The 13,247-nt window shown below is 43.8% G+C and overlaps 1 protein-coding gene across 1 annotated transcript; it reads left to right on the plus strand.

Annotated features, from left to right (window-relative positions):
* Positions 1-2,044: 2,044 nt before the first annotated feature.
* slc25a22a (solute carrier family 25 member 22a) lies at positions 2,045-7,606 on the plus strand (the record flags this gene model as incomplete). Its single annotated transcript, XM_083654620.1, has 10 exons — positions 2,045-2,064; positions 2,644-2,769; positions 3,095-3,150; positions 4,324-4,414; positions 5,115-5,169; positions 5,986-6,046; positions 6,347-6,491; positions 6,997-7,151; positions 7,260-7,335; positions 7,436-7,606. The coding sequence occupies 10 exons, from the start codon at positions 2,045-2,047 to the stop codon at positions 7,587-7,589; spliced, it is 939 nt and encodes a 312-aa protein (XP_083510746.1). The 3' UTR covers positions 7,590-7,606.
* Between the last annotated feature and the right edge of the window lie 5,641 nt (positions 7,607-13,247).

Raw genomic sequence — 13,247 nt, forward strand, 5'->3', positions numbered from 1 at the left:
GCCCTAAGGCTGAGGCTATAGTTCAGTGATTATGTCATCAGTGATGATGTCATCGGTGATGATGTCATCAGTGATGTCATCAGTCTGAGGCTGTGTGATGGGAGTATAAAGTAGGTAGAATCGGGAAGGAACCAGACGGAGACGATGGCTTCCGCCCCTGGGCTGTGCGGGTGACCTGACGGAGCCGGATTCTTTAATTAGGTGATTGCCCTAATTAACAAATGTGATGTCATAGAGCAGGCGAGGCTGCGATGCGCAGTGGAAATCAGTGATGTCATAAGAGCAAGTGAGCCTGCACAGCGGCCGAGCTGCGTATGCAGCGCGAGATGCCTAGTGTGGATATAATGACTAAGTGGGTAAAATAATACATCTAGAACAGTGTGGTAAGTTCAGAAAATGACATAACTTTACTGTAATGCAGCCTTTCAAACACTTATGCCATATCACGATATTACGATATCCAAAATCTAAGATGATATCAAGTCTCATATCACGACCTCGATATAATATCGCTATATAATTTGCCCAGCCAGCCATAGCGGCTGCAGCGCTTAAAAATGACTCGTGATATATCAGAGTGCTGACTGTGAAGTTTATACCTTCATGTTCTGGAGGAAGTCCGTGACGCGAAATGGGGAAACAGAAGTAGAAAGGGAATGGCCAAGAAAGAGGAGACTCAAGGTCAGACTGCTGGGGGAGAAAATGGAGAGCTGGATAGAGGACAAGAGGGAGGACAGAGAGAGAGATAAGCGATGGAGATGGAGTATGAAGTTGGCTGTGTGAAGCTCCAGGGAGCAGAGTGGAGAACAGACAGAGCCAACAGAGAGGCAGCGCACTGACCTGCTCTGACCCTCCTTTGCTCTCCCCCTCTAGTCCCCCCACCCTCTTACGCACACATACACACACACACACGCACACACACACACACACGCACGCGCACACACGCACGCGCACACACACACACACACACACACACACACACACTCACACACAACCCCCCTCCCCACACACACACACCGCTGGAGCACCGCTCAGTCCGGGAGGGCCTCTAGTCCTCATCCAAACTAAACACAGCGAGCCACAGCTGCATTGGTTCAATGATAGTTATCCCATAGATGAATATTCTGCTGTCAGGAATCAGAGGAATTAGGAATATTGGGTGGTAGGCAAGTTAGGTGTGTGTGTGTGTGTGTGTGTGTGTGTGTGTGTGTGTGTTGCTTTTTCACAAAGAAACGGACAAGTCAGCAAACATCTGAAAACGGAAAGCTGTGTTTGAGAGTCGTGACTGAGGAAACAGGGAGTGGGGGCGGGGGGTGTTGGAGGAGAGAGGAGGAGGCGGGCTGCACACTCGGAGAGGCGGGTTGTGATTGGTGGATGAAGGGGGTGGAGATAATGAAGGGGGAAATGAGAAACATCTTTTCACAGGGGAGGGCATTCTGTAGCATGTATTGGGAGCATCTTGGCCATATAGGATCAGATTTTGTTTCATCTGCTCAGAACTGTCAGAGCATACTGGATGGGGGGCTTCATCAGATGAACTGTAGATTGCCAATAAAATGGTCACACACAGCAGGTCTTAAGTGTTCAAGTACACGTATGAAGCACAGATGTTTCAGTGGTGATAGTTTTGTTCAACAGAATGCAATCCCTCTCCTGTGATAGCTAAAGCGCTATTTCGGGAGAGCTGCACTGTTGCCAAATTATGCTTACACAGTGGTTCACTACCAAAATGGGCCCTGGAAACACACCCCTTTGCTGCGCCATTGTCCCTATTTTAGACCTGGTGTTCCTTTTAGACAAAAGAGGAAGGGAATACGTTTGGTTAATGACAGCGGCATCTCTAAATGAACATGTTGATGATAATCCATTGATACATCCTTCTCCTATCTCTTCACAGACATCCTCAAATCTCGGCTTGCAAGAAGCACAAGGAGTCGAGTGGACGAACGATAAGACTGCATGATCCCACCACCGCAGGACAGCAACTGAGTGAGCGGCTAACAGACACATTGACACTTTGACCATCTGCCAGGGCCTGAGATAAATGGCTGACAAGCAGATCAGGTAATGTAGAATCTGAATGTAGATCTGCTACACTGTTGTGAACATATATATTACCCACTATGCTTCTGCTAGCTGGAACAAATTGCCTGAAGACCTCAGATCTGCCCCAACCTTACTTACTTTTAAAAATAGACTAAAGACTTTTATGTTTACCGTCACTTTTAACTGCTGACAGCTACTATGCAAACCCAATGAGTCCTCTTTCTGCAACTGCTGCGCCTGTTGCTTATTGCACTTTTTATACTCTTTTTTTAAAGTTTTGTTAAATGTCCATTTTATTTCTTCTTTTCGTTTATTCTAATGCACTTTTTATACTCTTTTTTTTTTTTTTTTTTTAGTTTTGCTGTGATGCTTTTAAATGTCCGTCTTACTCTCTTCTTTTCTTTTATTTTCCTGTCAACCATTTTATGTGAAGCACTTTGAATTGCCTCTGTGTATGAAATGTGCTATACAAATAAACTTGACTTGACTTGACTTGACTTATATCAGCGCAGTTATTTTGAGCTGTTGCTTGTTGTCCTGAGGTGACCTCTCTCTCAGTTCACACGTCTGTCTCTTTCTCTATTGTCGTCTCTCCAGTTTGCCTGCCAAATTGATCAATGGGGGGATCGCCGGCCTAATTGGAGTGACCTGTGTGTTTCCCATTGACCTGGCCAAGACCCGCTTGCAAAACCAGCAAAATGGATCTCGCCTTTACACCAGCATGTACGCAAGCGGTATACTTTCATATTGTCAACAGCATGTACGCAAACGCTGTACTTTTAATATTTGTTAACAGCGTGTACTGTATGCAAGCAGTGAACTTTCATATTTGTTAACAGTAGAAAGTACACCGCTTGCGTATACCAGCATGTACGCAAGCGGTGTACTTTCTACTGTTAACAAATATGAACTGTCTCTAACTCACAGTGATACTGTTACTGGACCATAGTCCTGTCAGATCTCCCTGTTCATACAGAACATTGGAGTAACACGCCACAATTGCATAAGATTGCACAACACGATGCTATTTGTTGTATTTGTGTTTCAGGTCTGATTGCCTTATCAAGACCATCCGTTCAGAGGGATATTTCGGGATGTACAGAGGTAGTTCCCCCCCCCCCCCCCCCCCTTTACTTTCCACCGGTGATTCTTGTGTATGAATGCGTCTCTGTGCAGCATATTATGGCCTTGGAAGAAATAATTCACATGTACTCTCATAAAATATCGAGTACATACAAAAAGCAAATATTAGCGGATGAGCTCACTGAGCGAGCTTGCTCAACATTGGGAGTATCATCAAAGCTTTTTGGTAGCACAGGACTCTTTCTTTCACCTGCACAGACATCAAGGCCAGGAGGCTCTGTGTCTGACTGGTATAGGCAATTAAGTGTGAGATTAGATTGACTACTGTAGGCCGTAGGGCATTCACAGTCTGTGAATCGACTAGTCGACTAGTAAAACCACTAGTCGATCGACACTGTGCTTAGTAGTCGACGTCGTTTTAGAAAAAAAAAAAAAAAAAAAAAAAAAATCTTTAAGAAAGAACATGAGGTATTTACACGACATACATGGACTATCATATCCCATATCCCCCACAAAGAACATCAAAACACAACAAAACAAAACAAGAAAACTGCATAAGATACACAATAATCCAAGAACAAACAAGACTATTGGACAAACAACCAAACAAAAACAATGCATTCAAAGTAAATACATAGATCTTGCCCTGTTGGCAGCTAGGAAATGCATAGCTTTAAATTGGAAAGCATCCAATCCCCCAGCTGTAGTTCACTGGTGGAATTAACTCTCAAGCTACCATACGTTGGATAACATTTACTACAAGAGCAAAGGCAGATTCTTAGACATCCCCAAACTATGGCAACCACATACAGAGTTTGACTTTAAGAACTTTTTACCCCAGTGTCATTAGGCTTATCAGGATAGGAGCTGAATGCATTGTTTTTGTTTGGTTGTTTGTCCATGCAGTTTTCTTGTTTTGTTTTGTTGTGTTTTGATGTTCTTTGTGGGGGATATGGGATATGGGATATGATAGTCCATGTATGTCGTGTAAATACCTCATGTTCTTTCTTAAAGATAAAAAATAAAAAATAAAAAAACGACTAGTCGACTACCTTTAGGGACGACTAGTCGACTAGTAAAATTCACTAGTCGTGAATGCCCTAGGCCGACTCCACTCCTCTCCATATCCCCCTCCTCTCATGTGTTTCTTTCTCTCTTTCTTCTTTGGCTCTCTCCCTCCTGCTATCCCCCCAGGAGCCGCGGTGAACTTAACACTAGTCACCCCAGAGAAAGCCATCAAATTGGCTGCGAATGACTTCTTCAGGCAACACCTCGCTAAGGATGGGTAAGGGCATGGAATTATTGACAGGCTGGCTGACACACACACACACACACACACGCGCGCGCGCACACACACACACACACACACTCCCCCCTCATTCCATACTGTGATTACCTGTCGTGTTTGCTAACATTAGCTGTCTGTATTCTCACCAAGGTTCTAGTTAATCCTCCGCTGTACGCTGTCATCTCCTTCCCAGGCATCCAGCGTTCCACGGTGGCTCTGTGGAAACATACAGAGTTATTCGTGTATAATAACAGCCCATGCTGTTGTTACAGTCGTGCTAAATCCGAAATCAATGCTCCCAAGTAAAATGAGCACGTGTCACATGTCAAATATCAATAGTGAACATCTGGTGTTGCTGAGGGCAACATCGCCCATCCCCCGCCCTATGTGCACTACTGTGTCACTACTGCAGCTTTCTGGGCCGTCTCTGTCCATCTCTACACACACGCAGGTTGATGAATGATTGACTTGTTTGGCCCGGCCACTCCGCTTGTGAATTATTGATCTGCCCCTGTGTGGCTGAGACGTGTGGAAATGGGAGACTAAAGATTAGCATCGCCAGTGGAGGTGGTGACATGTCCTTTTTAGACGATTGAAGAAATAAAGTTCCCCTATCTCTCACACACACTGTCTGTTAAATGCACGCTTTCATCTGATTTCGCTCTTTTGTCCTTCTCTGTTCCCCCCCCCCCCTCAGAAAACTCACTCTGGTCAAAGAGATGCTGGCTGGGTGTGGGGCAGGCACGTGCCAGGTGAGTGAGTGAGTGAGTGAGTGAGTGAGTGAGTGAGTGAGAGAGAGGTGCTGCTTTAACGCTATCCTCCTGTTCTCCATCTGGACCCGTTGCCCCTCAGCACTGCCTCCATCAACTGGCATACAAACCCGCTGTGCCTCAGCCCTTGCCTCATTTGTCTCTGTCTGCCTGCAGCCAGAATAGCCACCACACTCAAATGAAAGTCGGTCGATATGGAAATTATGCTCGCAGCCTGTTTCTCAGAATCAGAATCAGAAAAACTTTATTGATCCACGAGGGGAAATTGAGTAATTCTACAGTTGCTCACACTCAGGCGGGGAGAAATATAATTCTGACATGTTATTTGTGATCTTGATGTGACGTATAACATCTGAAGTAGATGTGTGTATTGTCTGATTATCACAGAAATGCTACCCTGTTAGCAGGTGTCAGACAGGCAGCAAGACTTGAGGGGGAATACCTCTTGTCAATGAGGGCAAAGGCATCTATCCCAGGGAACGTGATTAGATTAAGTGTAACAGACCTTGGATTAAGATTGTTGCTTAGAACATGGCCAACTCACCCATAATCCAGTTAACTTGTTACTACTGCATGGATTACAGAGGAAAACAAGAGTTGACATTTAGCCAATGGACGGCAGTGGATTTACACTGCCACTCAGATCTTCATGGCTACACTAATTAAATCTTCAACGCAGACTTTCATTCAGCTCATTCACACTGTCTGAAGCCAGCTGATTGGGTCAAAGTATCGATAGTCATCAAAAGTGATAAAACATGCATTTCTAATTAACGCCGTAATTATTTATTGTTGCAGGTTATTGTCACAACTCCTATGGAGATGCTGAAAATCCAGCTCCAAGATGCTGGAAGAATTGGTAAGAACAAATAAATGGAGAAGCAGCATTGCTATAAATTGGAGAAATGGTGGCCTCCTGTGGTCAAATCATACATTACAACAGCTTTATCCTGGTTTCTTTTATAAATCCAACATGTCTTCGCATAATAGCCTAGTTGTTGTTGTTATCCTTGTGTAATCCTGCTCAAGGTTTCCCAGCGGCTTCAACTGCTTCTCAGTATCTGCAGACTAGACAGACTGGCTCACTCTCTCCATTGTGGATGTGCTGATATCATATATCATACATCATATCATATGTGCTGCTGCTTGTGCTCCACAGAGGCTCAGAGGAAGCTGATGCCAGAGACGGTGGCAGCAGGCACCGTGGAAGTGAAATCCCAAACAGCCATGCAGCTTACCCGGCAACTGCTGCAGGAAAAGGGCATCGCCGGCCTTTATAAAGGCCTGGGTGCCACGTTGCTCAGGTAAACCAGATCTGCCGCTAGCCTTAGTGGCCGTGTCCACAGGGAACGTGCATTTGAGCTGCCAGTGCCTTTCTGCACTTCATTCTCTATGGTAATAGGAGCGCTCCTCTTTCAAAGACCGCACTGGCAAGCGCCCTTGGCGGCTAGTGTTTTTGGGCGGAGCACAGTAGGCGTCTCAAGATGAAAGATTTGGAGGAAAAGTCAATGTCACTGCAAAAGCCAGCGGGGCTCCGCTCTTGTGTATTTTAGACAGAGGCCTTGAATTTGCATACAATGCTTGCGTCCCCTGAGCTGGGCCATGCAAACGGCGGTGGAAAAAACCCAAAACAAAAACGCTCCGTGCGATGTGGTCTGTGCGCGCTGGAAGCTCTCTGGACAATGATTTCCAACGCATTCTGAACTGAAAAACACATTTCCTCAGCCGCTTAGGCAGCACTGTACTGTTGTTCAAGACTTACAGCCATCAGTTTCCTATGCTCACCTCTTTCTCGCCTTCTCTTTGCAGGGATGTCCCTTTCTCCATCATCTACTTCCCCCTTTTTGCCAACCTGAATGAGCTGGGCAAGAGGGGCGCGGAGGGTCCCGCCCCTTTTTACGTGTCCTTTATATCAGGCTGTGCTGCTGGAAGCACGGCGGCTGTTGCTGTCAACCCTGTAGATGGTGAGGATGGAACGGGGGCGGTGGACATTGTTGAAGGCCTTTGTGTGAGCGGTCGATGTTCTGTGGTAACCAACCTTTAACCTTTAACCTTTGCCCTGTGTATTACAGTGATAAAGACCAGGCTGCAGTCCCTGACTAGAGGGAGTACAGAAGACACGTACAGTGGAGTGACCGACTGTATCAGGTATGTGCGATGCTGTCTGTGGAGACGATCTCACACATCACCGCCTCTGGCTGTATTTGTGTTTTTCAGTTGATAAAATAAGCTCTTGTTTTCCCTTTAGAAAAATCATGCGTAACGAGGGTCCATCAGCCTTCCTGAAGGGAGCCTACTGCCGAGCCCTGGTCATAGCACCTCTCTTTGGCATCGCCCAGGTCATCTACTTCCTGGGTGTGGGTGAATACATTCTCAGTTTCTTGCCCAAAAAGGACCACTAAGAAGCCCCTCCCTCCTTCCTGCCTTTCCCTCCCTGCGTTGCACCACCTGCGTCAGGACTCATCTCATTCTGGAAAAAGAAAAAAGAAGGTGTTGTTGATCCTATGTGGGTCAAAGCGTGACCAACCAGTGCATTTTGTTTCACTTTGTTATGTTGAATGTTGAGATTTTAGCATAGTTTCAGGTGGGTGTCTTTGGTTGCCAAGCTGCCTACTGTGGCACAGACAATTCCAGTAGGCAGGCACAGTTTTAGCTTTCTGGAATTAAAGCCACGGATATCATCTTAAGTTTCAAAGGATATTACTTTATAAATATGACATGTTATTACGTTTTTGAATGTGATTGTTGAATTGCAAAGTAGATGTACTGCCCTAGGTTGCTGCAAGTCTGCAAGCTCTGTAGTAGCCTACCTATTCCCCCCCCCCAATCAGCATAGGTTATGAATGACAATGAAGACCAGAGTGATCTATTGAACATTTACCATAATAGTACCATACTTTAGACACACATATCTAACTTACAATGATATTTGAGTTCCACAGAGAACAGTAGATCTATTAGACTATCCACCAAGCAGACTTTTTAAATAACTGCCCGAGACCTTATGTGTTAAAAGGTAGTACACAATGAATTAGAAGAGAATATATGCCTCTGTTTCAGACAAAGACCCAGGGGATGTGTTCATGTGATACAACACACCCATATGATCTTTACTGAGAAGCCTCTAAGTGGTTGTAATAAACCCAGCCATTCAGCCCATCTCTGAGCTGACTTTGATTGCCTTGGCTTTTTCAGTAGATTAGGTTCTATCTGATAGCTGGTGATACTACAATGGCTCAACTGTGCCGCCTCCCTGCGGGATAGCTCACACATGAAAGTAACCTCCAGATACAGCGTGCTCCACTCTGACACTCTGACACTGTGCAGTACCGAAACGGCCTGTACACATGGTAGATCCACCAGAACACACACTGTCTAACAACTTTGAGAGCATAGACAAGCTAGGCAAATGTTTAAACGGTAACATTTTACAATAAGGGTACATTATTTAACGGTTCGCTAATGCTGAATAAGCATGAACTAACCCTTAGTTAATGCTTATGGTTAGTTAACCCTAACCATTAGCTCCCCCTAGCCACCCTAAACTATGAAATAATGTATACCTTTGTTAGTAGTAAATGTTTACTAGACACAGTACTTAGCTGTTCATTAAGGGTTAGTTAATTATTATTAAGCATGAACTAATCCCTTAATGTACGCTTATTGTAAAGTGTTACCGTATAAACTGTAAACACTAAATGGCCTGAAAATCATGTCAGTAGAATCCGATACGAAGCAGCAAAGTAGATGTTCAATAGTTATGCTGACAAATGACCAGACATGACCCGCTGAGGCGGGACGTGTACTGCAACGTTACCCATTGTGGAGCCAACAAGACCAGATTAGTTCATGCCCCCCTAATATATATAATTCAACATAAATTACTTTTTGTTTTTACAGATGAGTTCATACTCAAATTAAAATACATGAAACTTGGCTCAACATGTATTCATTGGCAGTACCCAAAGAGTGAATGAATTCTGAATAACACTTCTCAAACAGAGAATAGAACCAATGTGATTTCACGTTATTGAGACATACTGTCCTTTTACCAAACATTTCAATTGGTTTTGCTTTAGAGGTTTTCTCTGCTTTAAGCTGCTTGGGAAAGCGTTCATGCTGTATCTCGTGCACGCATCATCACATCACTGAAGCCCTGCCATTGGTTTATCTTGCCGGAGATCAAGGTGACTTTGACGTGTGTTATCCAATCACATTCCTTGCTTGCTCCCACTGTTTAAGCAGCTCTTCAATTGTACTGTTGCACTGTAGATGTGCAATGCTGCAACTATTCAATGTAGGCCTATTATCATTTGTGGGAGTCAGATCTATTTATCGATATTCCTTTCTATAGGCAGTATAGCACTATATATTTGTATGTGTTGTTTTTATGTGTCAAAGTGTCCACCTTACTATGCTGTACATTATGCAGATGATATGAACTTTATGTTTTAGGTTTTATTGTTTGTTTTGTACATGATGGCTTATTTGCACACCTACCTCTCCAGCTCCCCTCTCAATCCATATTGTTGTGATTTTACGTTATGATGGTGTGGATATATCAAATGAAGGAACGTGTTATTTCAATGTAACAAGGATATCATTTGAACTTAAATGCAGCAGGATGGTGAGGTTCAATCTTTTACTGTATGCAAAGGGGAACATTAACGCAGAACCTCTTGGATGGCTGTTTGGGAGGTGGCACATTCTTCCAGGCTATTGGTCAAGCCTGTGGGCCCGCCTTTTGCCCCACCACCTCTTGCTTTATCAACTAAGACCAAATGGAGCATTGTGCTATGATGTCATATTTTCTTCAAGTCATCCTGGCAAAGTGAAGTCACAGATTTGGGGAAATGATACAATTTAAACCATTCCGTAAATGAAGTTAATTGCACCCAGGACACGGCCAATAGGACCTGTTGAGACTGGAAATGTAACATCATTATTATTATTTTTTTTTAATTGGTGCTCCTTTCATGAATTAGCTGCGATACGACAGTGGCAACACTAATGACCAAGGCTGTACTGATTGAATCGCATGCTAGTACATCTCAGCGTTATCACTGACTTAACTCAAAGCCATATAGGTCTAGCTAGTGAAAGCCCAGGGAGGCAGAACAGCTAGACATCGACTGGCACCTCCGGCCATGATGACAGCCGAGCCACGGGAAAATGGCGAAAACTTGCCTAGTCATGTGATTTCATCTTTATCAATTTACGGTTGATGTTGTCATTCTTCCTCAACATTCCAATTGCCACCTCATCTCATAAATGCTATTAATTGTGATCACAATATCTATTGTTATGTGGTTTAAATTATTGTTATGATTCTTTTTTTTAAATCTTACCCCCCGTTGTGTTCTGATTTAGTTGTTGTTGTTGTGGCTGTTTTTGTTTCAATCTTGAGAATGTTGTTGTGCAAGTCTTATTGTTTTACTCAGTTGTGAATTTCCAATGACCTTGTGCATTTGGTTGTGTATGTGTGTATGTGTGTGTGTGTGTGTGTGTGTGTGTGTGTCTGTCTGTGTAGTGCTGTAGGTGATATATAGTTAGTAGTTATTAGTGTGACACTGCGGTATTTTCTTGATTGTCAGTCCCACTCTCCCTCGCTCCTTCCCTGTATTTGTCACACCCGTCTGCTGCACCTCCTCTCCCCAACACATATATCTGGGGTGCAGAAGAGGTCTACTCTAAAACACCAAATGTATGTTTTTAGAGTGTATACAATCAAAGAAAGCACAAAGGACTATTAGGCACAAGAGACCACACAACCCACTTTGAATACTCAAAGTCCTTGGGTGTGACTCCTGACATTGAAAAGCGATGTGCTGCTTTTGCAGACACAGATGAAGATTAAGCCTGACTCAGAAATGTATCTCAGTGGAGAAGCCCATTGAAATTAAGATTTTAGTCTTGTAATAATTTTTATCTATGTCTGTGAAACTTGTTCCATAGGGCTGAGACAATAGGTCCACTATAAGAGACCCATTTAATGGCGTCCAGTATTTTACCCGTCTGCAGTTATTCACAACATGTATATTGACATATTCTAAAAAAAAGAAAAAGAGTCGGATATAAGAATGTAACTTAGATATTATGAGATATATTATAATTATAGTGAAGAAGAATATATTAGATTTTAGTGAAAGATTTGTCTGTAACACATCCACTGAAAAATTCATGAACCAGCTTAACGATATGCAATAAGTAGAAGCCACACACAGACACACAAAAGTAAAAACACAAAAATTTAAGAAAAAAATTGAACACGACCAGTCAATCACAACGCCACACACAATGTATGAGTGATGCAACTCTCTTTGGGGGCCTTGGAGGCCCTCTGCAGGGCCTTTACATGGCATCTGCAGGGCCTCTGTTCTCTTCCTCCAAGAGGAATTGTGCATTATAGCACTTTAAAACTAACCTTGCAAGGCAGCTGGATTCACGCGAGATCACCGTCTGGCAGCGTCAGGTTACTTTAAAACTAGGGCCCCCAAGGTATCTCTCTATGACATAGAGGGTGTTTTGAATATGTGTGGTGAATGACACAGTTGTCCTACTCATTGTTTGTTTACAATGCAATGGAAAAAGAAAAACACAAATATAATGTTGTGTTCCCTGTCACAGTTTGCTGTTCAATAAAATGACTGTCCTGAACGCGCCTGATGTCGTTTTCTGTGCTGTGGGGGCTATGCTTTTACTCTCATCACTATCAGCTTTCAAGGTTCAATAGTCTTCTGAAAGAGAAAACACACACAGACACTGCACACACACTGTCGTTTCTGTGTCTAATAGTAGGCCTACTGTGTCTGTGGAAACAGAACAGCAGGGCAATATTTTGAGTAGGAAGATGACTCCATTGTGGCTCCTCGGGCCACCAGAACACCTGAGACAGTCAGTTATGATTTAATGCCGTCTAGAACCACCAGGTGTCACTGCAGGGTCGCAAGACAGTTGTTAGCCCTGCTGCTGTGGGGGTGGGCAGAGTGTCAGTGATGCCGCAAGGATAACGTACAGGTGTGTGCTGAGCCTGGGCCGTGTGGTAATAAATCACACACTCAGGGCTCACTCTCTGTCTAGCTATCTTTCTCTCAGTCATGCTCTTTACTATCTCTTGCCGCTGTGATAGAGCTTATATAGCCTATAGTCACTGCTCTGTGAGGTTTCACTCAATCAATAAAGTGTTTCCCTATGTTTATAGCTTGCATCATAAAAGAGACACACGTATGATACCTTGTGAGTTTACAGTTAATGTCCAGGGTCAATGAACCATCATTCCTGCATGCGTCAGCATGGGAACTGATGCTGTGACAAGGATATATTCATTATTAATTTGCTCCGGTCGGCTACGTATTCAACATAACTGTTTACAGCACCAGTTTCTAGAGTGCTATTTGAATTCTTAAAAATAATGTTACATCATACCACTCTCTCTCACTCTCTCTCTCTCTCACACACACACACACGCACATGCGCACGCGCACACGCACACGCACACGCACACGCACACGCACACGCACACGCACACGCACACACACACACACACACACACACACACACACACACACACACACACACACACACACACACACAGTCTTACTGTCTTTGGCTGTAAGCAGATGTTTCAGTCAGGGTCATATTTCATATTGAATTGTCTGCCTCTTTGAGGGACTCCTTTCATCAGACTATACTCCACTCCACTGTTTGTATACAGTAGAAATTAGCCACAGGCTCACTTACAACAATGACAAGACTGAATGGTAAATGCAATTTGAAATACAGAAATGAGCACCAGCCAGTGTTCTTAGGCTCATTCAAATCCCTTTCATGATGTACCATAACTTAAGCGTCCACCCTGAACTATTATTAGCCCTCCATGCTTTCTAGCGAGAGGAGAGAGTATAGGCTATACTGTAGGCAAGGTAGAGGAGAGAGTATAGGCTGTACTGTAGGCAAGGTAGTCTCACTAAAGTGGAGCTGAAAGAAAGAAGATGATGGAAGGAATGGAAATCCAGAGACAGTAAGGGACCATCGATAGCAGGAGCAGAGACGGAGGAGGG

The sequence above is a fragment of the Poromitra crassiceps genome (genome assembly GCF_964638095.1).
Source record: "Poromitra crassiceps genome assembly, chromosome: 18".
Lineage (NCBI taxonomy): Eukaryota > Metazoa > Chordata > Actinopteri > Beryciformes > Melamphaidae > Poromitra > Poromitra crassiceps.